The 25,011-nt window shown below is 35.6% G+C and overlaps 4 protein-coding genes and 2 non-coding genes across 6 annotated transcripts; 1 reads left to right on the top strand and 5 right to left on the bottom strand.

Moving 5' to 3' along the window:
• The first annotated feature begins 10 nt into the window (after window positions 1-10).
• On the top strand, window positions 11-2,867 carry LOC125609243 (aspartate aminotransferase, chloroplastic). The gene is made up of 12 exons (XM_048780430.1): window positions 11-150; window positions 302-377; window positions 483-533; window positions 688-882; window positions 956-994; window positions 1,087-1,176; window positions 1,257-1,365; window positions 1,450-1,559; window positions 1,629-1,939; window positions 2,018-2,282; window positions 2,368-2,490; window positions 2,668-2,867. Exons 2-12 carry the CDS (start codon window positions 318-320, stop codon window positions 2,701-2,703), a joined length of 1,389 nt encoding a protein of 462 aa, XP_048636387.1. The 5' UTR covers window positions 11-150; window positions 302-317; the 3' UTR covers window positions 2,704-2,867.
• Window positions 2,868-3,047: 180 nt separating this feature from the next.
• LOC106372075 (60S ribosomal protein L39-1) lies at window positions 3,048-3,963 on the bottom strand. Its single transcript, XM_013812239.3, has 3 exons — window positions 3,835-3,963; window positions 3,562-3,665; window positions 3,048-3,247 (listed from the first exon to the last, which is right to left on the bottom strand). Exons 1-3 carry the CDS (start codon window positions 3,835-3,837, stop codon window positions 3,199-3,201), a joined length of 156 nt encoding a protein of 51 aa, XP_013667693.1. The 5' UTR covers window positions 3,838-3,963; the 3' UTR covers window positions 3,048-3,198.
• LOC125609246 (deSI-like protein At4g17486) lies at window positions 3,048-7,812 on the bottom strand. The gene is made up of 5 exons (XM_048780436.1): window positions 7,438-7,812; window positions 6,605-6,892; window positions 3,835-6,517; window positions 3,562-3,665; window positions 3,048-3,247 (listed from the first exon to the last, which is right to left on the bottom strand). The coding sequence occupies exons 1-3, from the start codon at window positions 7,583-7,585 to the stop codon at window positions 6,261-6,263; spliced, it is 693 nt and encodes a 230-aa protein (XP_048636393.1). The 5' UTR covers window positions 7,586-7,812; the 3' UTR covers window positions 3,048-3,247; window positions 3,562-3,665; window positions 3,835-6,260.
• LOC125579377 lies at window positions 5,055-5,138 on the bottom strand. Its single transcript, XR_007317393.1, has one exon. It is a non-coding gene; the product is annotated as a small nucleolar RNA R21 (small nucleolar RNA).
• On the bottom strand, window positions 5,219-5,303 carry LOC125579375. Its single transcript, XR_007317392.1, has one exon. It is a non-coding gene; the product is annotated as a small nucleolar RNA R21 (small nucleolar RNA).
• A 462-nt stretch (window positions 7,813-8,274) lies between the features above and the next one.
• Window positions 8,275-18,642, bottom strand: LOC125609242 (CHD3-type chromatin-remodeling factor PICKLE-like). The gene is made up of 29 exons (XM_048780425.1): window positions 18,120-18,642; window positions 17,287-17,437; window positions 16,988-17,145; window positions 16,688-16,849; window positions 16,384-16,598; window positions 16,205-16,300; window positions 15,989-16,125; window positions 15,701-15,898; window positions 15,490-15,597; window positions 15,013-15,063; window positions 14,825-14,924; window positions 14,597-14,736; window positions 14,413-14,510; window positions 14,174-14,312; window positions 13,896-14,065; window positions 13,629-13,695; window positions 13,431-13,553; window positions 13,224-13,333; window positions 13,033-13,114; window positions 12,765-12,941; window positions 12,483-12,645; window positions 12,314-12,406; window positions 12,121-12,223; window positions 11,946-12,020; window positions 11,767-11,831; window positions 11,586-11,662; window positions 11,005-11,141; window positions 10,699-10,912; window positions 8,275-10,611 (listed from the first exon to the last, which is right to left on the bottom strand). Exons 2-29 carry the CDS (start codon window positions 17,431-17,433, stop codon window positions 10,396-10,398), a joined length of 3,621 nt encoding a protein of 1,206 aa, XP_048636382.1. The 5' UTR covers window positions 17,434-17,437; window positions 18,120-18,642; the 3' UTR covers window positions 8,275-10,395.
• Window positions 18,643-25,011: the final 6,369 nt, after the last annotated feature.

Below are 25,011 nucleotides of genomic sequence, written 5' to 3' on the forward strand. Positions count from 1 at the left end.
GAACATTGGCCCAATGACCATTATAGCCCCTCTTAAGACAAAGCTTAATAAAACTTAGGACATATCGTCCTGTCTTGACGAATCATTGTTCTTGCTAACACAATCTCGATCTGATCGTTTTCGAAACCGCGCGGTTCCAACGAAGCTCAGGTGACTACTCAATCATCTTTTATGATCTGAACCTGTTTTTTTTTTCCATTTATTGTATATATTTTGTAGATCATCTTCAGACCACGTCATCTGTCTGAATAGCTTATCCTTGTACTAAGTTCACTATCACTGATTTGGGATCTGTCTGCAGCTTAGTGATTGATTCCATGGCTTCTTCAATGCTGTCTCTCGGTTCTACTTCTCTGCTACCTCGCGTGATTAACAAGGTACTCTCTATCGAGTAAAGCTGTGGAGTGTTCATAATCGCCTTTTAAAGATAATGATCTGTTTATTCATAATCCTGCTTTGTTTTTTCGATTGAACTCGAACAGGATAAGCTAAAGCTTGGAACTTCCGGTTCCAACCCCTTCCTGAAAGCAAAGGTACTCTCTCTTTTCCCTTTATCATACTTTGAAACCATATGAAACAATCTGTTATACGTTTAGAGCTAGATAGTTCATCAGATTTTGTTAAGAGTTTGATAACTGTAGTTTGTAATCTTCTTTGGCGTATCTGATGGTTTGGCTTTGGTTCCAGTCTTTTAGCAGGGTGACCATGTCGGTTACAGTCAAGCCTTCTCGCTTTGAGGGTATCACTATGGCTCCACCAGACCCTATTCTTGGAGTCAGCGAAGCTTTCAAAGCTGACACTAACGAGCTTAAGCTCAATCTCGGTGTTGGTGCTTATCGTACTGAGGAACTCCAGCCTTATGTCCTTAATGTTGTTAAAAAGGTTTGATGCTTTAGCCTTTTATTCATTTCCTAATTCATAAATCCTTTCTTAAACCCGCATGGCTTCTTTTTAGGCGGAGAACCTGATGTTGGAGAGAGGAGATAACAAAGAGGTAACTTAGCTCACTTCAAAATGTGTCTAATAAGCAGCAAGATCATTAGAATATGCTTAAAACTAAAACACATTGGGATGGAAAAACTGCAGTATCTCCCAATCGAAGGGTTGGCTGCATTCAACAAGGCCACTGCTGAGCTGCTGTTTGGAGCTGGTCATCCTGTTATTAAGGAACAAAAGGTATGTCTGAATCTTTTGTTTACGTTTCCTTTCTCTGAGCTATGCTTTTGTAATAATAAATTTCATTTTTTTGAGCTCAGGTGGCAACAATTCAAGGTCTTTCCGGAACAGGTTCACTGAGACTAGCAGCGGCTCTTATCGAGCGTTATTTTCCTGGAGCTAAAGTGCTTATATCTGCACCAACATGGGGTGCGTTTTACCTTAACCATAAATATTCATGTGTTTACCTTCTCATATGTAAACCATCTTTTTTTTTATCAACTGCCACTTCAGGTAACCACAAGAACATCTTCAACGACGCCAAAGTTCCCTGGTCTGAATACCGCTACTATGATCCCAAAACAATTGGTTTGGACTTTGAAGGGATGATAGCAGATATAAAGGTTTGTTTTCCTTATTACAACATTGTCCATCATGAACTCTGATGGCTAACCTTATCTAAATTTGTACAGGAAGCTCCAGAAGGATCATTCATACTGCTACACGGATGTGCTCACAACCCAACTGGAATCGACCCAACACCAGAGCAGTGGGTGAAAATTGCTGACGTCATTCAAGAAAAGAACCACATCCCATTTTTCGATGTTGCATACCAGGGCTTTGCCAGTGGAAGCCTTGATGAAGACGCAGCTTCCGTGAGACTATTTGCTGAGCGTGGGATGGAGTTTTTCGTCGCTCAGTCGTATAGTAAAAACTTGGGTCTTTATGCTGAAAGGATTGGAGCTATCAACGTCGTCTGCTCATCAGCTGATGCTGCTACAAGGTTATAAACACTCACTTGAGTTTCTTATCATGAGCCTGTTGTAGTCAGTTTTTAACTTAGTAGAAACTTTCTTTTCAGGGTGAAGAGCCAGTTGAAAAGGATAGCTAGGCCTATGTACTCGAACCCACCGGTTCACGGTGCGAGGATCGTGGCTAATGTAGTGGGAGATGCAGCTATGTTCAACGAGTGGAAAGCAGAGATGGAAATGATGGCGGGGAGGATTAAGACGGTGAGACAGCAGCTGTACGACAGCCTCGTTTCGAAGGATAAGAGCGGCAAAGACTGGTCGTTTATTCTGAAGCAGATTGGCATGTTCTCATTCACCGGTCTCAACAAAGCTCAGGTAATGTTGTTAAAAAATGTTTATGCTTCTTTAATCATTTATTGAGAGATGGGGTCTTGAAGTTTGTTTTTTGGTGACGTGGCAGAGTGATAACATGACGGACAAGTGGCATGTGTACATGACTAAAGACGGGAGGATATCTTTGGCTGGACTGTCTATGGCGAAATGCGAGTACCTTGCTGATGCCATCATCGACTCGTACCATAACGTAAGCTGAGTTTTTGGTCTCATGAAGATTACAATGAGAACTGAAGTTTTATTTATACCCTTTTTAGCTTCTTCATCTCATTTGAAAGAATTGCTAAATGAATAAGCTAAGCTCAGGCTAATATTATCTCGACATTTTGTCAAGGAACCTTTTTTTTTTTTATCTGTTGCTTCACAGGCATTGTTGTACTGGGAGACTCCCATCGAGTTATAGAGGAAAACACTTCGTTACTTATCTCTTGAGGCGTAAGGATACAAATTGTATTTGCATAATTTCACAATGCGAATGTATTTGGCGTTTTCATCTTTCTAGCACCATTCTAAATTGTTCTGTTCCACAAATAATCAGAATTACTTAATCAGAACCAATCACGAATCCCGCAGATTTTACTAAGAGAAATTCGGAAGCTTCAACGCAAACAAGAATCGTGAAACAGCTCGGAAGCAGCACAGAGACGTACGTTTTAAAAGGTAGGCTGGTAACGTGACAACTAAATACTCATTCAGGCTATAAATCTTCAATGGGGAAAATGAAATAAGCAACCAAGAAAAATTAAATAACTGCAAGCGCTAAGAAGTAGCTCTTATAAAGATAAAATTTGGTAACATCAAAAGTCTTACAGACATGTGAAAATGTTTTATAACAAAAATCAAGAAAACTTGGGGAAATGCTAAATCGAACAGAAGACAAACAGTCTTGAGCTTTCACTTAGAATCCGAGCTTGGTTCTGCGCCAGTGCCTGCGCTTGGCATTGTACCTGAATCAAAACAAACACTAAACCGTTAAAACACAAAGAATTACTAATGGTTTCAGAAACACACTGTATCAAACCCCACAGTGACAATTATATATTTCGCTTTCAGAACTAAGACACTGCCTATGCCCTAACTCAAACCACAAAGACAACAATTTAATTTCTGGTTTTACGACCAAAATGTATCCGAACTCAAACCACAAAGACAACAATACATTTCTGGTTCCGACCATTGTCGCCCTAAATCAATCTACCAAGAGAATTTACTTATCTATTTCTAATCGACAGATCAGACAGGAAGTAAGAGAGATTCAAACCTGATAGTGTTGTCGGTACGAAGACGAATCCAGTGGGGAATAGGCCTGTTTTGCCTCATCTTCTTGGCCAGCTTCTTCTTTATCATAAACGACTTGTGGGACGGCTGTTTCATTTCATTTCGTTTATCACACAGCAACACAAAGCATAATCATTAATTAATTACGTTCGACTTTGTAACTAATATCAAGCTTTTAAACGAATTGAAAAACAGGAGAATCTAACGATTAACTGAAACTAGGAGCGAAAATCGCGAGAGAGTGAGAGAAGCTTACCATCTTGAAGTCGTGAGTTATGCAGCTGGGGAGGAGCGAAGCTAAACGAGAAGAAGTGGCGACTAACCTTTTCTTGACTTATAGTAAGAGGAAACCCTAGTCAAGTAAAAAAGGCTGGGCTTACCATATGAAAGTTTTCAAAACGAACTTTCTTTCGGATCAAGGCCCATTATGTAGTCGAGCAAAAACGAAGCCCTAAAGGCCCGTTTCATATGTAGTTTACTTTTTAGTTTGTGGCATAATATATCTAGAAACTATCACACTTCAATACTTTTTTTGAACAAACCACACTTCAATACTTCACAACGAAAATCCATGTTGTCATCATCGTCATCGCATCCTCTTCTAATATGCAGACAGAAATTCATCACTGTGAGTTAGTCTCTTCTTTGTGCCCATTCTATTATTTAGCTGTTATCATGATAATAGTGATTTTGATATATATATATATATACCATCAATGTGCAGGACTGTAGGCATGTCTGTGAAAGTAGAATTTCTACCCTATATAATTCAGATAGTCACATTTCTTTAGAACTGCTGCAGATAAAATAGTACTATTGTTTATACATTGTTTAAAAAATTTGGTTCATGGGTAAGATGTCTCCTGTCATATAGTTTCGTTGCAATTATTCAAGGCAATCATTTAGGAATGGTTTCATGTTTATCTCGAGTTCAAGGTACATTTACTTTCTCGTAGTTACAGTGCTTAATATTACAGGAAACCATCGTTTAAATACGACACTCGGATCAATACTACAACCATACGACTAAGAATGTATTTAAACAGAATTTTTATTGGGCGAGTGACTACAATAAGGACTCGACTCTGCACAGACCCTTTCCTCTGATCAAGCCACGCAACCGAGTCCTTGGTCTGGTCTTCCATAACAGACTGTGTTGACACAACTGAAGCTTAAAAATACACACCAGTGGAGTCCAGATTTTCATTTGTCGCAGGCCAGAACAGAGAAAATACTTAATGTTGGAAAAAATTAATAATAACAATGCGGTCAACAGATTGAAAACAAATGGAAACTGAAATAGATGACAAACAACTGATTAAAGAAACAGCAATCAGTAAATCATTATGAAACTCGAGGAAACAAATAATCATAACTCATCACTATGAACATCAGCACATAAAGCTTATCTTAATAACTACACCTACCGAACAACATTCTTGCTATCATAAAAAGATGAAAACAATAGCTGGATTGGATCCCTCAGAATTTGATTATTCGTCATGGTTTTAATCAGTCACTACTTTTAACATTTTTTATTTATTCATCGTCACTGGGATCCAGCTAAGGCCACAAATGAATATCAAGCAAACAAAAACTCAATGATAACCATATGAAATAAAACAAAGAAGCAGTTGAGAAATCCCTCAGAGCTGATAGTTTTTAATCAAGAAGTATCAGTCACTACTTTTAACATTTTTAATCATAATAATCATCACAGGGATTTCTGCAACGCTTCAAACCAAAAAAAAAAAATATATATCTAAGCTCAATTATGAGAAGTAACCAATAACAGAGCATAAGGACTAAGAAGCATACAAACGAATATTATCACAACGAATCCTAGTCTAAACAAAACCTAATGAACGAGAGTTTTTAGGTAAACGGCGGATTAGGGTTTTTGTTGTAGCTTGGGGGAAAGAGGATTGTACCTTGAAAGCTATTTATAGGAGGGTCTTATGTGATTCTGAAACAGCAAAGCCCTTAGGGTTAGTTAAGGCCCAACTAAAACTTCCAACTCTCTTTTGTTTTGTAGAAAAGAACTTTACTTTTTCTTTCCTTTTTCTTTTTGGTAAAATGTTAAAAAAGAACTTTACTATTTCAGTAACGTACTAAAACATGTTATCGACTTTCCTGGCTTATTCCAAGGTACGTATGTACTTTCATGGGTTGTTTCAGGTGTTTTAATCAGAGTAACCTGAACTTTAGCGAAGAAAGTGACAGAGATATCTGATTGGTCAGAGAACACTTCCACATCATACACAGACTCCTGCGATTTTAAGTACAATCTTTAGGACTTGAGAGCAACTCTTGTACTGTCTCAAAATTACAGAGGACCAACATATCTAAAAGAAAGACCAACAAGAAAAACTTATTTTAATTGAATATGATGATAACATTCAGAAAAGTAATTTGTACAAATATTCAAAAAAATTACATCCAAAACATACAAGAGGAAAGTCGAATTCACACACTCTTTTTTGCAGATTTTGATGATTCTCCTTATAACAATAATACACCAACCCAAAAGCGTTATTAACACTTGTGAATAAAATACAAGGACCCTCACTTCATATACAAATATATATATAATTAGCTTTTCACACAATGACAAAGAATCATGTCTTTGGGGTTATCTAATCTTGAGCTCCAGATGCAACGGAGGGAACTGGATCTCTTTTGTTACTTCAAAGGACAAAAAGAAGCAGAACAAGGAGGATTACCGGTTGATATTGATCTGGCATGCGAAGGCTTATTATTATCTAGCCTTGAATCAGATGAAGAAGCTAAAGGACCCGATCTGCTTCTCGCCTTCTTTTGCTTCTTCTTCTTTTTATTCTTCTTACTTTCTCCTACTTCCAAGAGCTTCCCGTCTTTACCTACCTGCTTCACCTTCATCTCGTTCAAGCTAGCCGGTAACACACAATTGCAGAGGAAACCTTTACAGATCATTAAAAAAAAGAAGAGTAATCAATGCTCCGCTTAAGATTAGTTGAAACGTTCCTCAAGGAAGTTTGGGTTTTTACCTAAGCGAGCAAGACGGTTGACCCAACTAGGGATTGACTTTTGAGTTAGTTTTAAACAAACATCGTTACAGAAATGATTACAGTTCCTTGTGATGAGGTGGTACTTGCTCCCCTGGTACTCATCTGATAGCTCCTCCATAAAGCTTCCAATTTCTTTCGCCTTCATCTCTGTCTCACCCACCAGGATCGATTTCCTGAATGTGAAGCCAGGACACTTCTTTGGCTCCACTTTGAAGATTCCTGTGCTTGAATGCTCGTGTGCCCCGTATCCATATTCAACCCCATGAACTACACACACACAATGGATAAACCAAAACCAAGAAGGAAAAAAAACAAATGAGTTCTTGATCCATGGTAGACTACACAACAATGTATTGAACAATTTGATTAATAGTTCAAACAAAGAGAAAAAATAAAAGAAACAATCTCTGTGTTCTCTTATAACCAAACACAGATTGAGACATCACATCTATCCTCATACTTTTCAAAGTCAGTTTTCATCTCATCTTTTTTTTTTTTTTTTTGACTAAAGGCTTTCAATTTAAAAAACATAACTATTACGAGATAAGACAAGAAGTCTTATAGTTTGGAGAATTTTCATCTCATCTTTCCGACCAAACTTAACCACTTAGTGTAATAAATCCAAATTCATGTTATCGAGAATTATCAGACATCATCTTTCTAAGCTGTTTTTCTTTTCCTAATTCAATGTTAGAATCCGACAAAAGATTTTATTTTTATTCTGAACTATTTAATCTCATGACAACCTCAAGAACAATCAAACACATAATTGTAGGAAAAAAAAACACAAAGATCATGGATAAAAACAGAACCTTCAAGACCAGAGTGATAGATTCCGATTCCGAGCCAATAACCGTAAACATTCATAGGGGTGAGATCGTAAACATTGAGATAAACAGGCACCGATCCAGGATTCTTCTTCTTCTTCCGTCTCACGCAGACGTTTCTGCAAAACATCATCTTTTATCGCCTCCTCCTCCTCAATGCATCGCAACAAAGGGAGGAAAATTAAGAGCGATCAATAGCAACGTTATAATCAGGTCTTCGACGAGAAATTATAAGGATCCGATTCGGAAATCGGAATTGCGCAAAGACTCGAATGTTCAAGGGTTCGTCTTCTTCGTCCTCAAAGCTTGTTTTTCCTTCCGTTTCTGTTAATTTTCTGTTGATTTGGTTAATTAAATAATTAATGCATTTAATTAGAACAGTAATATCAAAATTTTAATTAACCATATTTATAACGGAAGCCCATTATTAGTTGTTTGCATTCGCATTAAAAACCCTCTACTAGCATGCGACTAATTGGTATCTAAAATTCCTTGGTCGATCGGTTTAGCTATTTCGATTCAGTTCAATTTTGGTTTAGTTCAGTTCGATTTCATACCAGAAAACTCCATACCTTAACATCGACGACAAACATGAAAATCTCCATGACTCTTCTCATCCGCACTCTTCACAAAACTCGTATTTCTTGTTGTATTTTCTCAAGAACCATCTTGTTCTCCATGTTAATTTTTGTTGTCAATCCCTCAATCATGAGATATCACACCACCTCCAACGCAGCGATCACATCAGTGAATTCGTCATTTCGATTAAACATCCTTTGAATCATAAGAAACGAGATCGAGTACCAATCCGATTATGATCCTCTTCATCGGGTATTAAATCATTGTGATCATCGAATTCGAGTGACTGTTAGATTGATGACGAAGAGATATTAGCGGTAATAATTTGTTTTATTAGCGGAATGATTTGGCGGTAATGATTTGACTACTAATTTGCATTAGAATTTGTCTTTTATTTTTCAATGCATCGCATTGCATGTTGATGTTTTAAAAAAAAACGTCGATATGTTTTTTTGTATCGATCGATGCCAGAATCTTAATTTCAAAGAGATACTATGATGTTACTGGCCGACGTGGCCGTATGCAAGACACAAAGGAGAATCTCAATCTACTGGCTGAGATACATGCGCCAGGAGGCTACGTTGTGATACCTCCTGCCTTCTTTACCCAGAAACGAATATTAAGTGTCTAGATACATCGTTGATCAATATTATTTTATGATTTTTAATCTTTGATTGATTGATGAGATGATCGAGAGTTCTTCACTGTTTCAAGATTGATCGACACCATTATTGGATTAAGATTAAAATGATGGAGTGTTACCATTAGTATTAGTTATGATAACTTGATCGATTTGTGATTGGACTGATAGTTAACTATGATTCTGAAGATTATGTGTTTTGGTGATTGATTTTATAGTATTATTGGATAAAAGAGGGTTATGATTACTGTGATGATGATTTTTGTGATTACTAGGATGATTATTTGTTTTTGTGATTAATGGGATGATTATTATTTTGATTAGTGGGATGATGATCGATAGTCATTTTTGTGATTAGTGGGATGATTCTTGTTTTTTTTATCGAAAGTGGGATGATTCTTGTATGTTTTCTTTTGAAAGATCATAGCAGTATCCCAACTTTCCTCCGGAGAATGTTCCGAGCTCCGTCGGACTTCACCACCGCACGTACGCCACTCTTCTTCCCATCCGCACTCTTCGCAAAACTTGTATTCCTCGTTGTATTTCCTCAAGAACCCTCTTGTTCCCAATGTTAATTTTTGTTGCTAACCCCTCAATCACGAGATATAACCACCTCCAACGCAGCGATCGCATCAGCGAATTCGTCCTTCCAATTAAACATCCTCCGAATGATAAGGAACGAGATCAAATATTAATCCGATTATGCTCCTCCTCATTTGGTACTAAATCACTGTGATCATCGAATTCAAGTGATTGTTAGATTGATAACAAAGAGATATTAGTGGTAATAATTTGTATTATTAGAGGTAATGATTTGGCGGTAATGATCTGGCCACTATTAGCGTTAATAATTTATATTAGGAAGTTGTCTTTTATTTTCCAATGCATTGCATTGCATGTTGATGTTTTAAAAAAACTTGGATATGTTTCTTTAAGAAAACAATTTATTTCTCTTAAGAAGTATTATATAGTAACAAATCCACATTGCTATATAATTTTTTATGGGAAGACAAGCCATTTTCTTTTATGATACACATGCATATTTATCGATAATATATGGTGTTCTTTGAAAAGTCAATGTTTTGTCATTTTTGGTTTTTTATTTTTTAAGACTGATATGTTATAACTTTTTTTTATCATTTATCTGTGTACTAGCAATGTACACTACAACACATAGTACGTTTAATATCTATTGATATCATATACATAATTGAAGTTGCAAATCAAAAGAAATATAAATCTTCTTAATTACAAGTTGAACACTGACAAGAATGTACTCAAGCTGAAAATGCAAAACACTATATTTAAAAAGAACTTTTAAAAATAGTCAAAATAAAATAAAATCAAGAATTTAGTCGTACCACATAGTAACCATTCAAGTATTTTGGAGTTTTTACAATGCTAATTGATGCTCGAAGGTTTATTATAAGTTACAGAAATCAAAATTCATCCTACAATTATCATGACATAGTATATTTTGGTTCACTAGATTTGATAAATCATAATCCTTTTGAGATAACTAAAAATCATAATCATCCTTCAGCTATGGGAATCACTAGAGACCAAGTATATTTTGGTTCACTAGATTCGATAAATCATAATCCTTTTGAGATAACTAAAAATCCAATCTAATCCCAAACAATAATAAATAGAAACAACAATAATTCCAAATCCAATCACATATGTTTTGGTTCAAGGTTCTTGGTGTTTTCATTTTCCTCAAATCAGTCGTCCAGCACAATGACTTCAGTTACTCGTTCGTCTTCCATATTCACATTAACATATGTTCTAATGGCACTTAGGTTCCTGCTTATGTTCTTGCTGGCAAACTCATGTAAGGCACGTTCGGTTAATAGTCGAAACTTAGCAGAAAAAAAATCGATGGGCTGATTCAGTAGACCATTTTTTAGAGCACGGTTCAGAGATGAAGGCTTTGGTCCCTGCAACCAAAAGATCGATAGAGATTATTACAATGCTTCTGCAGCAACACACATGTAAAGATCAAAACTAGTGAGAGAGTCACATACAAAGTAGTAGTCTTCTGCAAACTCATTTATTATCGCCTCCTCAAGAATCAGAAACCGTCTTCTCATATGATCAGTAATTATTATATCCGGATCTTTTACGATTCCATTAGCATTAATAAAACTTGTGGGAGGGATGTTCAATTCTTTTCGGACGAGCTCGTAGATCCCAAACTCTATGTCATTAACAAGGGCTCTCCATTTTCCAACCCCGTTCCTAAAGAGAGAGAAAAACATATGAGAATGCAGCACGAGAAACATGTTTTTTAAATGGTAAGGATCATCCATCCTCTTTGCAAGGTTTTTTACTTGGAAACAGCAGACAACAGGATCCTGTCACATTCCTCGTTCGCAAATTTTGCTCTTCTTAATCTTAGTCCAGGGAACCTATGTAAAATGCGGTCAGAGAAAACAGGGTTTGTTGGATTGGCTTCCATATGTTTCACCTGTGCCAATCAAAAAACTCAGAGTTGAGCACAAACAACACAGTAGTGAACCTTAACTAATATTATCGCACAATATGCTTAAGATATAGAACACCACAACCAAAAGTGGAGACTGTATTAAGTCATTTTAATGACTTATAATGAAGCAGAAATAACCAAGTAGTATACTACAGAATATGTGTTTTTAAAAAAGTGTTTAAAAAATATATATATACCACAGAATATACTGAAACTTGTGAGCCACGCGACTTGCCCTAACTAATTGTTTTGGTTCTCTTGGCACTAAAAACGATAATGAAAGCATTCTTTCAACATCCACATTGATATAGCAATCCACAGATACAGATACAGAGACTTCAACTTCAAGAAGCAATACTGTGCATTGGTTCTAGAAGATAACTCAAATATTCTAAGAGATTATAGGATTCCAGTATGTAGGCTTACCTTCTTTTGTACTAACATCACAGAAGCAATTCTGGCGAGTACATCCTTACATTTCAGTCCTTCTTTGGGGACTCCATCTACAGAAATCATTGCGTTAATACCATTACTAGTATAGCAGAAAAAGCAATAGAAATTTCTAATACATGGCAACAAACAAATGATCAGAGAAGTTATCAATCACCTGAAAAGGTTGGAGAGTTAACATCTTTGTCTTCGACGATGTGCTTCAAGAAACGTAATCCATAACTGATAAAAAACATATTAGACAAGTCGTTAATGAAAATATATCTATCTATCTTTGGCAAAGAATAAGTGACAAGCTATTGTGAAGAGAAGAGCATCAATGGTTTAAGTCTGTACCTTCTTATTTCATCATAGGTCCTCGGCTTTAAAGGATCAACAAACTCCTTCCAGTCATAGTTGCCAACTCCGTACCTGAAAATTATTCATCAGATGAAAAATGTGAAAACCATCGCACATGTGTGCAGACACTGAGAGACCTTAACAGACAGAAGATATATATATATATATATACCTCTCCAAAGTCGTTAAAAATTTCTTCCTTTGCAGCTCGTTAAAACCTAACACCTTGAGAAATCTCCCTTCTCCTTCTATCAAAGGTATTGGTTCCAAAGTATCTTACAGCAACAAGAAAAAAAAGTTACTCAACTTGGAATATTTGAAACATTTATTTGGAAACATAATTATATAAAAAAAGATTATAGTACCGCGAGTCCTATGGTAAGGCCTTTTAGCCATTTGGTTTCCTTGTCTAGCTGCTTCACCATCCATTGGTTTGGCTTCTTCATAAGCAGAGCTCGCTTCAAAACAAGCAAGTTCATCTTCTTGTAAAATTAACAAGAAGAATCATAATTATATCAAAAATATTAATAGTACCTGGAGTCCAAGGCCAATAAGCTATCTGGTTTCCCTGTCCAGATGCTACACAATCATCAGAGCTCACTTCTAGATAAGCAAGCTCATCTTCAGCTTCAGTTTGTTCATCTTCTTCATTATCAGAGCTCGCTTCTAGGTAAGCAAGCTCATCTTCACCAAGCTTCTAGTAAAATTAACAAGAAGAGAAATAAGAAAACCTTTGCTAAAATATATAATGACACATCACCGTCACCTGATGCGACAAGCCTTATAATTGAACAGGTTGGATCAAGAAGAATATACCTGCTTACAGTTTCTCTTCCTCTTTCCAAGAGCATTGACCTCCTCAGCTTGCTGCACTTCATATTTGTCTTTTAACAAATATTCCCAATAGTTTTCTGATGAAGACTTGCTTTCTATATCCTGTGCCTCCTCTGAGGCAGCAGCCTCATTATCATCTATGAACTCAAAGTTTGCTACCTGATGTTCAGGGAATAACAAGAAAGAGCGCTTAAGGGGTAATCAATAATCTTACTAAGTAAATGTATCAAAGAGGAGAGGCAAAGAAAACCTTGAAAGCTTTAAAAAACCCATTTTCATTTTCATCATCCACTGAGTCCTCCTCAGCATCTATATGATCACGGTCTAGCAACCTAAAGAAGAAGAGGTATGTGGAGATTAATCTCTAATTATGGAAATAACAATGGTTACTTTAAAAAGAATCACTAGGAAAGTGAAAAACGAAAAAGAAGAGCGGTTTACTTTTCGATAGCAGCATCATCATAATGAATTTTTCCAAACTTTCCTGCTTCATCATTCTCTTCAGCAAAAAGCTCCTTGGAACCATACCTGATGATGTCATCTAACTCTTCCTATAGTTGAAGTCACGCAGATAGAACAGTCAATAAACCTTGTAGCAATAAGAATCACCACCTTTTTTTATTCTAATTTTATAGAAAAAATACTTACCTGGCTAAGGTTTGGTGCTTTTAATTTCCCCACAACAAGATGCTCTAGAAGCATTTTTCTTTTACAGATTTGCACAATTTTTTCTTCAATAGTACCCCGGCTTATGAGCCTGTAAATCATTACCTAAAGACAAAAGGCCTAATCAGTGACATACCAAAGAAGAGAATAAACAGAAAGTTGAGACCATGCAAAGCTAACCTTCTCAGTCTGGCCAATTCGATGAGCTCTAGCCATAGCCTGAAGATCCGCATAAGGGTTCCAATCACTACAGAAGCAGTGAAAAACATTTCAATAACTGCAATATATTTCTTCTGACTTAACTCAGAAGATCCAACGAAAAAACTCTATTCTCTTGTTACCCACAAAAGCATATTCACGTAGTTTATCCAGAACCTCAGGCTCTAAACGGTTATTTACCTCTTAAAAAACTTAACAGTGATCTAAGAGACGTTGGAGAAATCAAACCTGTCATAAATGAAGACAGTATCAGCAGTTGCAAGGTTTATCCCTACACCGCCAGCTCTTGTAGAAAGCAGAAAACAGAACCGGTTCGAATTTTTGGCATTAAAGCGATCAATCCGTGCTTGCCTCTCAGCTCCATTAACCTTTCCATCAATCCTTTCATAGAACCACTTCTGAAAGAACCAGTAAAGAACATACAAATTATTATCTTTGAGTTCATATAAGCAAAACATAAAAAGAAAAATACTGACACACATATTTTATAGCAAGCGCAGAGATACCTTGTAAGCACAGTAGTCTTCAAGTAGGTCCAACATGTGCTGAAATTGTGAGTAAATCAGAACTCTGTGTCCTTGCTCTTTAAGCTTGACCATCATTTGGTCTAGAAGTTGCAATTTTCCAGAGGATTCCAGGAGCTCTCTTTTAATAAAATTTTAAGAAAAAATTAAACAAGAGTCAGCACAAAAACTCTACAGCATACTACAAAGGAATCCATCAGAATATTGTGATGAGATGTTACTTTAAAGCTTCATTTTCATCTTTAATCTGGGACTCAACACCTTCCACCATGTAGGGATGTAAGCAAGCTTTCCGCAATTCCATGAGCACATTCGATATCTGAAACAGTTTAACCAGCCACAGTTTATAAGGTTCTTAAACCAAAACAACACATGTATGTCTTAATCCACATTCACAAAACTTACCTTAGCACCTCTTTTTGCTAATATTTTATAGTTCCGGGTCATAATAGCTTTGTAAATTATTTTCTGCTTGCTGCTCAGATCAACCCGCAAGATGAGTTCCTTCTTAGAGGGCATGTCCTTCAGCACGTCTTTCTTTACCCCTAAAACAGCAATCAAAGCAAGATTCACACCATGGACATTTCAGTTTCACGCATACTTAATTAATAAGATCAAGTTTATGGTTAATACTTCTGAGCAGATGGGGAGACAGCATTTTGTGGAGCCTTGATATCTGCTCCTCTTGATCTATGTCTTTGTACTGCTCCTGAAACTCCTCCAAACTTCCAAACTGCAAGCATTCGAAAGAAAAATGTAAAGTTAGCCATGTTATTAACTACTTAGTAGATTTTGCTTGTTTTATATGTGCTATTGCTAACCTTCTCCCCATCAAGAAAATGCATGAGCACGAAAAGCTCATCCAAGTTGTTCTGAAAAAAAAACACCAAATAATCAATAGTAATACCAAAGAATCAACAGCATACTACACAAGACAGTCAATAAAACAATATATGCTGTGCGCAACAGGTTATTAATTGAAGGTAAATCAAATGAAGAGTCAATTAAGGGGGCAGGAACTCATTCTTAGCAACATAGAGCTTTCCTAGATCAGATGTAGACAAACCTTTAAATGATGTATTTAGACAACTATATATAAAAGAAAACATTGAAGAATACATTTGACATTTTTCAACATGATCAAATCATAAATAAAAGATCCAAGTTTAAATTATAGATCCAGCTTTAATTAGGGACCCAACTTCACTCTTTCACAGATCATACCTAATAAGTTATTTTTATGCATGAACATTTTTTTTTCATTGAGAGATGAAAATAACCAAAATCACCAAACGAACCTGAAGTGGTGTTCCTGTCAGAAGAATGCGATGCTCACTCGTATACTGCTTCAGCGAATTGAACAACTTTGAGTTTTTGTTTTTCAACCGATGGCCTTCATCAACAATCTAACCAATAAAAATGATTGATAAGCAACATATATATATATATGAGGTTTAAAGAAAAAACTGTAAACGTATAAGCTACCATTATAATAAGACAAAAAAATACCATGCACTTCCACTTGATTGGTTTTAGGACTTCTGTGTCTACGTTGATCATCTCATAAGACGTGAGGATGACATCAAACTTAATCCTGTCCTGCCTACTTTCTCCACTGATTCCAATCATCTTGTTATGACCTTTTGGAAAGTAAAACTCATGATCTCTAACAACAGTACGAGCTTGAGAAGTACCACCGTACATAACCTGAACCGTAACAAAAAAAAAAGAACGTTATTCTACTAGCAATAAGCATAACACACATGATGAGTGCGTTACTGCATAGTGCATACATACCACATTCATATGTGGTGCCCAGGTGGCGAATTCTCTCTCCCAGTTTCTCAGAGTGGAAAGGGGAGCAACTACCAAATATGGAGCCAAGTTTTCCTCAAAAAGAGAAGCTAAAAAGGCAATGCTTTGAATTGTTTTACCTGAAACACCACACATCTCAATCTTATTATAACTTCACAAAAATGAAAATATATAGGGGTAGTACCACTGAATACATACCTAGCCCCATCTCATCGGCGAGGATTACATGAGTTCGGTTTGACCATGTAAACCGCAAAAAGTTAAGCCCTTCAAGCTGGTACGGATGCAATGAGCCTTCAACAACAGATGATAAGATATGTCATAACATATACAATACCAAACAAGACGACCAATTTAGTTTAAAGTAGCCTGAGTACCTGTAATAAATTCAGGAGTATGATCAAACTGTTTGAAATCTTCATGATTTCTCTCATGGTCAACATATTTATCTCTGCGATGACCAGAGTTTATATCCTTGAACCTTTGGATTTCGTTTTGAAAGGTTGAGATGTCTGATTCAGATTCCCAATAACATTCATCATAAGAAAGTTCTTTGAACTTCACCAGATACTCCTTGTCCTCACCTTCTCCCCTGCATCAACAGCAAAAATCAAGAATAAACACATACTTCTGACGAATCTCTACGAATAAACAAAAGAAAAGAGTCCCCCATCACTTAACCGGCAATCTATAATCCGGTCAACAGTAGTCCACTCTGGATGAATGGCTACAAAATCATCTCCACTGTTACTCATTGACTCCATTGTAGAATGAAATTTGATCACCTTGGATCTTAACCGACGAATAAACTTGTAAGCCTTCTGGAACTCTTCCTCGGCCACCCTGTGATTAGCAAACCAAACAAAAAAAGGAAAAGATCGATGATAAGCCACTTGTTGTCAGATATAAGCAGACAAGAGACACGACAAAACCACTACTTTGCATGATCAAACATAGCATAAAATCATGCGGGGAGGATACCAAGAGCAGTGTAGGTACGATAACCCCTTCCACTTCACAAGATATTGTTTCACAACAACTTGCTTTGGTGCAGCACTATCTGATGAATCTGGATCGTTAGATGTCGTAGGACGCATTTGGCAGTCCAAAATCTTTTCCATCTCGGTAAGAGGAGTAACCTACAAGCAATCAACACATGTATTTATACAAATATTATCGATGGGTAATAAATATTCCACATCAAAGTTTTTTCTATGCATTTTATTTCCCTAACATTCAGAGAAACTGTAAATCTTTTCACAATTTAGACAGAGACAAACCGCTTCTCTTCCGACAGTTCCTTCAACTATTTCAGTCGCCTGATCCTTGTTTTGAACAAAGTCATCGTCGTCATCGGAATCATCTACGGTGTACAATGGTCTACGGTCTGGCCGTTTACGTAGCCTACTACCAGCCAAGCTAGTCATATATCTGCAAGAGAACAACACAACAACGTTTCCGGTCAGTAAACTCAAAATACAAAAGCGTAAACAGTCACCAAGCTTAGAGATTGATCATACAAACAAAAGAAAGAGCCAAAGGTGTAAGAAAAAAACAACATGCGGTAAAGCATACGTTCATATCAAAGGCCAAATAGGAGCTTATCTACACCCCGACCAGATGCTAAAGATCATGTCTTATCAACGTGTGTGACAAAAAAATGATTTTGATGAAAATTCAAAAACCCTAATTAAGCATGAAGATCAACGGAAAAGTCGGTGTCCTTGAAACCCTATCAGAAAAGTTTATATATCGTCTCCAAAATCATCTACTCTAGATCTGGTCGATGAAATCCAAATTCAGAGATCAAGGATTCAAAACCAGGAAACTTATATTGCACTCTTAAGCTAGGTGTAAGAAGACTAAAACCCAAAATCATATATTTGTAAACTCAACTTAGAGAGTTTACAAAAAAAAAAACTTATAGACCCAAAAAAAACTTTTATGAGAAAAACGAAACAGCCAAATCAAAAGCAAGTGAACGCATGCAGATCCCTACATGTCTAATCATTAGAACTCGAGGATAAAATCACGAATTTACGTTCTTGATATTTGAGTTCAGTGCAATAGAGTAAAAAGATAAGGGCGACGATGAGTAAGACCGAGGATCGACCTCCGTTAATTTCTCAGACTATTTTGGCGGAGAAAAATGTCTGAAACCACACAAAATCGAAGGTGACGAAGGAGCGTAAAGAATGCAGGAGTTAAGACGTAACCAAATGGTTCTTTACTAATCACAGTAACGCCTGTTTTGATAGATAGATAGAGAGAGAGAGAGGTGATTTTTCTTAATCTTATCTTCTTAAGGAATGAGTGGTGACTATTCTTTTACTAACCTTTAGTCAAATAAAAAATAAATATAATAAATTTAAATTAAATTAAATTAATTGTTTATAATAATTTATTATATAAAATTTGATGGTTTAGTATGGTCAAACTATATATATAGCATTTATACTTGCGACCTGGTTGAAAAACAAGAATTACATTTTGGACTAGAATATAATACATACTTTGGAAATAAAATTAGCTGTACTTTTATTTTTAGATTTTATGTCCGACATGTTGACCAGAAATAACTGGTCTGCAGATTTACATCGCAAGCATCAAAAATGGTTTGTACTTACAAAAAAAAAACAATTGTAACGAGGGAGTTACCTATGTTAACTGTTTTTAGAAAACGAAGTAGAGAGTAAAATACATCCAATTCTTTTTTTTTTTTGAAACACTAAATACATCCAATTCAAACGTATAAAGTTTAGGATATTTGCATGTCACGAGGATAAGGTTTCCGCATTTGTAAAGACATATGGCACATGTATTTTTTTTGTTGGATATCAAGAGGTTGATTATTATTCACTACATTGCAATACTCAATAGAAACTAACATTGTGTCGATAATTAAAGGGACATCTTAATTTTGAAATTTCTAGTAATTTAAAATACGTTCTAATTTGATTCTCCATTTTAAATAATTATTCTATACTTTATAATTTCAAATAAATGAGAAAATAGGATAATATAGCACATATGATAGTAATTTCCAAAAAGGAAAAGAATCGTTCCTAATAAATAAAATTTGAATATGTACATATGCTTCAAATGATAACATTTTTTATATAAAATGATGGGAGCATTCCATCATCCAACGAATATACTGATGGGTAAACCTTATTTTTGTCAATAATGCATGAACAAATGCCCACTCAACTCTATCATAGACTTTGTTCATATCTATTTTCACCACTATAAATTTATTTTGACAAGATTTGTTTGTTCTCAAAATATGAAATATTTTAAGTTACAAAAAAAAAATATGAAACATTTTATTCGCTATCAATATGTTATCCAAAATTAATCTTTCAGCTTTCATATATAATTAGTTAAAAGCAAATCAAAAACCAAATTGATGTGCCAATGGACGGTAACGTGACGTACCGAATATGATACGTCATGGAGAGTTGCTTGGTAATAATGTAACCAAATTGGCATGAAAGAAATTTCTGCTCCTACTCAAACTAATATTATGGAAGAAATTCCATCACATGTTATTGTCTTCGAGACCAATTTGGTTTCAGGGGACAATCCATCGGTCTCCATGCACTCTCCTGCACATGGCAGTCCCCTTTTCAATCAAACTGATCACTATGAGCAAGATGATGGAAATGGAATTATAAGTGATGCTACGGCAAACTTCGATATGTCACGAGGTAGAAGGTCAATAAGACCAAAAAATTTCAAGATATGGAATGAAACACAATACGAAGAAAGAGTAATCGAGGTCGTCGAAGCCCCGGTAACCACAGGCCATCTACCTAGTGTTTTCATCATTCTCTTGTTTTCACTAAACTTAGGTATTATAAGTTTCTTTTTTATAAGATAATGCTTGGTTGAATATGAAGTATGTCTCATCGTACTTTCTTAAACTTTATGATTGTTAAACCATACCTTATATGTCTTTTTGAATTTAGTTAGAAAGCATTTTTACAAAAAAAAATGTCGGCATGAAAGCATATTTCAAACTTTGATAAGAACACGTTATGAACATTGATTAGACTATAATAAAATCAGATTTGAATCTATATTAGTCTACAAATCATCTATTTTATAACTCGTTATGAACATTCATTTAAAGAATACTTGGCAGTTGGCAATATTCATGTACCTTGGCAATATTCATAGACACTTTGCAATATTCGTGGACCTTAGTAGCGGAGCCAGAAAATCTATTTGACGGGAACACATATTAAATTTGTTTAATAATATTATTTTAGTAAGAAAGCAAAAATTTATAAATATATATATATATATATATAATGTTAATAAAATTTATTATAAGCTATGAAAATAATAAGCAATATTTGTTTTCTACGCATGAAATTTTGAATAAAATTATTAGGAAACTTTATAATTTTAAAATGCAACAGTTAAGTTTAAACTGAAATATATCTCTTTAAGTTTGTGTTATATATAATAATATGTTAATATCAATAGTAACTTATTTTGGTCATTATATCATAAAGAACTAAAACTTTACAATATTAAATAACAAATAATGCATTATTTACTATTTTAATATTAATTAGTTTTATTTGTTTACTAGCAACTACGAATATCTACCGTTAAAACAATGGACTTAGAATGTGCTTTAGGAAAAAAAATATAAAATGAAAATACAATAGCAAGAACTACATAAAGAGAAATAAACAAATGAAAGAGGTATGTTAATTAACACTAAAAGTAATTAATTAACATTAAAACAAAAAAAACATGTGAAATACTACTAATAGTCTAATAGTAAAAGTAGACGGGTCAAACCAATTAAATTTTCGAGTACTTTCAAATCGTCGGTTTTGAGTTTTCAATCGGTCAGACAAGGAAATGATGTGCAAATGGAGCCGGCTAAACAAGTGACTGTTGTACCTACCGCTTTTTCTCTAAATGAGAATCTCACCCAGATTTTTAATGACTGGGCAAGTGATATTTTGGGGAAGATATGATGGTTTAGGTATGGAAAAACCTTCGTCTATACTAACATCTTCGCCATCTTCGTCTAGAATACTTGTGCTATAAGAGAATCTGACATTCACTATCATCCTAGATAGATATATGTACATACATTTGCAAGTTTTGTTTTTCCATGGCTTAGCTTCACCAAGGCTACCCATTTGCCTTTGATCTTTACAAGAGCCAACACTAATACAAGAGCCAACACTAATACATAGTCAATGATAGCTTCGTTATGCACAATTAACCCATGAACAGTAGTGAGTATGCATGAAAAGAAAATAGAATGAATAAACTACAGTTAATTAACCTCAGCTATCATGATTGATCAAGTTGAGTAAACCCACTAGTTTAGAGTCGTCATTTGCTAAATTAATTACTGCGAGTATAAGCTTCAATTTATCAATCTTCTTTTTTTTTTTGTCAACCATTTCTTTCATTCAATTAACTTAAACCACAGTATTTTTAATATTCATACCTTCAAGACTAGCCTTTGCCAGAGAAACAGCCTGAACATTATTAAAACAAGGAAAGCAACTAAAAGATAGAGGATTGAAGAGAGTAGCAAGGCTTCTAACGTCATGGAGAACACCTGCGATCTCGTTTAAAACAGACCCTAAGCGCAGGGTAAATATGAAGACTTGAGAGTCTGAGAATAAATGAAAACTAAGGAGGATTAATTCCTTAGCCTTGAGGAGAGCTGAGCGTAGCTTCAAAGCTTCAACCATGAGTGCAGAACCCACCAACGCTTGAAAAACTACCTTTGCATCTTGGCAGTTCCAGACAATTTCACAAAGGAGAGACATTAAAGTCTCAAGGGGCATCACGGTTAGAAGGTCAGCAGCATCAAAGATTGCTGAAAGGCAAGCAATTGAAGGCATAGTTTCTGCATCTGACAGAACCATCTTCGACACACTATCCCTTGTACCAACACCATTCAAGGCAGGTGAAAGTTTTGGAAAGAGACCACCCGAAACAGCTACAAACTCAGAACCGACGAAGCCTTGCTTTAAGAAGTCTGAAGGCTGTGAAGAGGACCACTGCCGACTGAGTAAACCTGAAATAAATGAAACCAAAACCACAAAGGAAAAGGTCCAAATAACCTCACACTGAGGTAAGAGACTGGTACACCACAGTGTAATATCCTCATACTGAGGTAAATAGAGTTTCATAATGAAACTCACAGAGCCTACAATATCCTCAAACTGAGGTAAAAAGAGCTTCAAAACGAGCACAACATCCTCAAACTGAGGTAAAAATAGCTTCAAAGAGAGCACAACATCCTCATTCCAAGGTAAAAGGAGACTCTTATTGAAATAACTAAAACCTAACAAAAGGCAAGGTTCCAAGATAAGTGATTTACTCCAATAGACTGAGGAACCCAAACCTTGTGAACGCTTGATGCAAGGAGCGAAGGGTCCAGCCAAAGGTAACCATGGGTTCTCCCCGAGAATAGGACACGATAGAGAACTGCACAAAGCAGTAGATAGTTGAACACCAGAAGACACAAGAGCTGAATCGTCAAAGCTAGAACGAGATCTTCGAGAGGAGGCTGAAGCTTCAAAGATATAAGGTCGACATAGAGGAAGGAACGAATCTGATGGGTCAGGAGGGTCTGGAGGTTCTGGAGGTGGAGCCACAGAAAGTAGATCTGAGAACCAAGTGAATAGCGGATCTGGATCTGAATCGGGAACAGAAATCGTCGAGGCTGAAAACCGAGGAAGCACCACTGTAGCCATGGCAGAAAGAAAGAGGAGGAAAGAAGAAGAAGATTCTCGTCGGTGGACGTGTCGGCGGAGACAGTAACGACGAAACCCTAGTCCGCCTTTATTGTCGCCTCGCTCATTGCTTTCTCTCTCTATCCTGTCTCCAATTTATCAATCTTCTATGTACTAGTAATGTACACCAGAACACATAATAAAACACATTTAATATCTATTGATATCATATACAAAAATAGAAGTTATCAATCAAAAGGAAGACAATCTGTTTGATTACAAGTAGAACAGTGGCATGAATCAATGCAAAAATTAACATATTTAAAGAAAACTATTAAAATAGTTTAAATTCAAGAAAATCAAAAATTTAATTGTACCACATACTCATAGTAACCAATCAAATGATAATGAGTTTCTATAATACTGGTGTCTGAAAGATTATTATAATTTTTGTGAACCAAAAATCCTTGTTATGACAATCAGTTGAAAATTATCCCCGAAATAAAAATCGGCAATTGAAAGAAATTTAATATGTTTAATTGCCTTTAACCCGTTGTTTAACTTTTATATAATAAATCATTTGTTGGTTAACTGACGTTTAAAACTTTTTCATAACCAAAACAAATACCATCAAAAAATTGCTTAAGCTCAACCGTTGTGATACACTCATTTCTAGAAATTACAAAATATTTGAGAGTATTAGTATGTATGTACTTTGATTACAAAAAAGTCGAATACTCCCACATTCACACACCTGAAACATCTGTCATAAGATTTCAAATATGAAAATAACATAATTAGCAGCTATTTCCTAACACAATGTAGATTAAAGGGAACAATTTGAAACAGTAGTACTTAATGCTTAATGCTGTTAATTTGGAGGTGTTTTCAAGTGGGTGTTTAGCATAGTATTTTCAGAGAAAATAACTTCATCAGTCGCAACCTTAATTGAGAATAATAAAAAAAAATCCAGTCGAATCCCAAACAATAATTAACAGAAACAACAATAATTCCAAATCCAATCACATATGTTTTGGTTATAGGTTCTTGGTGTTTTGAGTTTCCTCAAATCAGTCCATCATAATGACTTCTGTTACTTCTTCTTCTTCGTCTTCTTTTTCCATAGCCCCTTAAGCTTCTGGAAATGTTCTTCCTCGCAAACTTATGTAAAGCACGTTCAGTTAATAGTCGAAACTTATCAGAAAACAAATTCTTGGGTTCATCCAGTAGACCATTTTGTTGAGCACGTATCAGAGATGAAGGCTTTTGTCCCTGCAACCAAAGATCGATAACGATTAATAATGCTGTTGCCAACATGTTAAAGGGAGAAACAAAAAGATCAAAACTAGTGAGAGTCACATACATAGTAGTACTCTTCAGCAAACTCGTTTATTATCGCTTCCTTCAGAATCAGAAACCGTCTTTTTATATGATCAGTAACTATGATTTGCGTTTCTTTTACGTTTCCGTTAGCAGTAATGAAACTTGTGAAAGGGCGGTTCAATTCTATTTGCACGAGCTGGTTGATCCCAAACTCTATGTCAGTAACAATGACAGACCATCTTCCAACCCCGTTCCTACATTTGTCAAGTATGAGAAAGCGGCAAGAAAAACATGTTCTTTTATTTAATCGTAAGGATCCTCTTTGCAAGGTTCTTACTTAGAAACAGCACGCAACAGGATCCTGTCACATTCATCGTTCGAAAATATTCCTCTTTTGAATCTTAGTCCAGGGAACCTATCGATAATGCCGTCAGAAAAAACGGGGATTGTTGGATGGTTTTTCATAAGTTTCACCTGTGTCAATCAAAACACCGAGAGTTGAGCACAAACAAAACTAATGTTACGTCACACAAGATACATAAGATATAGAGACCACAACCAAAAGTGGAGACTGTATTAAGTTACGGTAAAGACTTAAAATGAAGCAGAAATAGCCAAGAGTATACCACCACAGAATATACTGAAACTTGTGAGCCAAGCGACTAGCCCTAACTAATTGTTTTGGTTCCTTTGGTAATAAAAATGATAATGAAAACATTCCTTTAACATCCGCATTGATATTAATCCACAGATCAAGATACTTCAACTTCAAGAAGCAAAACTGTGCATGGATCCTAGAAGATAAATCAGATTTTTTCTAAGAGATTATATGATTCCAATATGTAGGTATACCTTCTTTTGAATTAACATCATAAGGGCAATTTTGGCAAGTAAATCATGACATATTAGTCCTTCTTTGGGGACTCCATCTGCAGAGATCATTGGGTTAATATCTTT

This window comes from Brassica napus, chromosome A1 (assembly GCF_020379485.1).
Source record: "Brassica napus cultivar Da-Ae chromosome A1, Da-Ae, whole genome shotgun sequence".
Taxonomy (NCBI): domain Eukaryota; kingdom Viridiplantae; phylum Streptophyta; class Magnoliopsida; order Brassicales; family Brassicaceae; genus Brassica; species Brassica napus.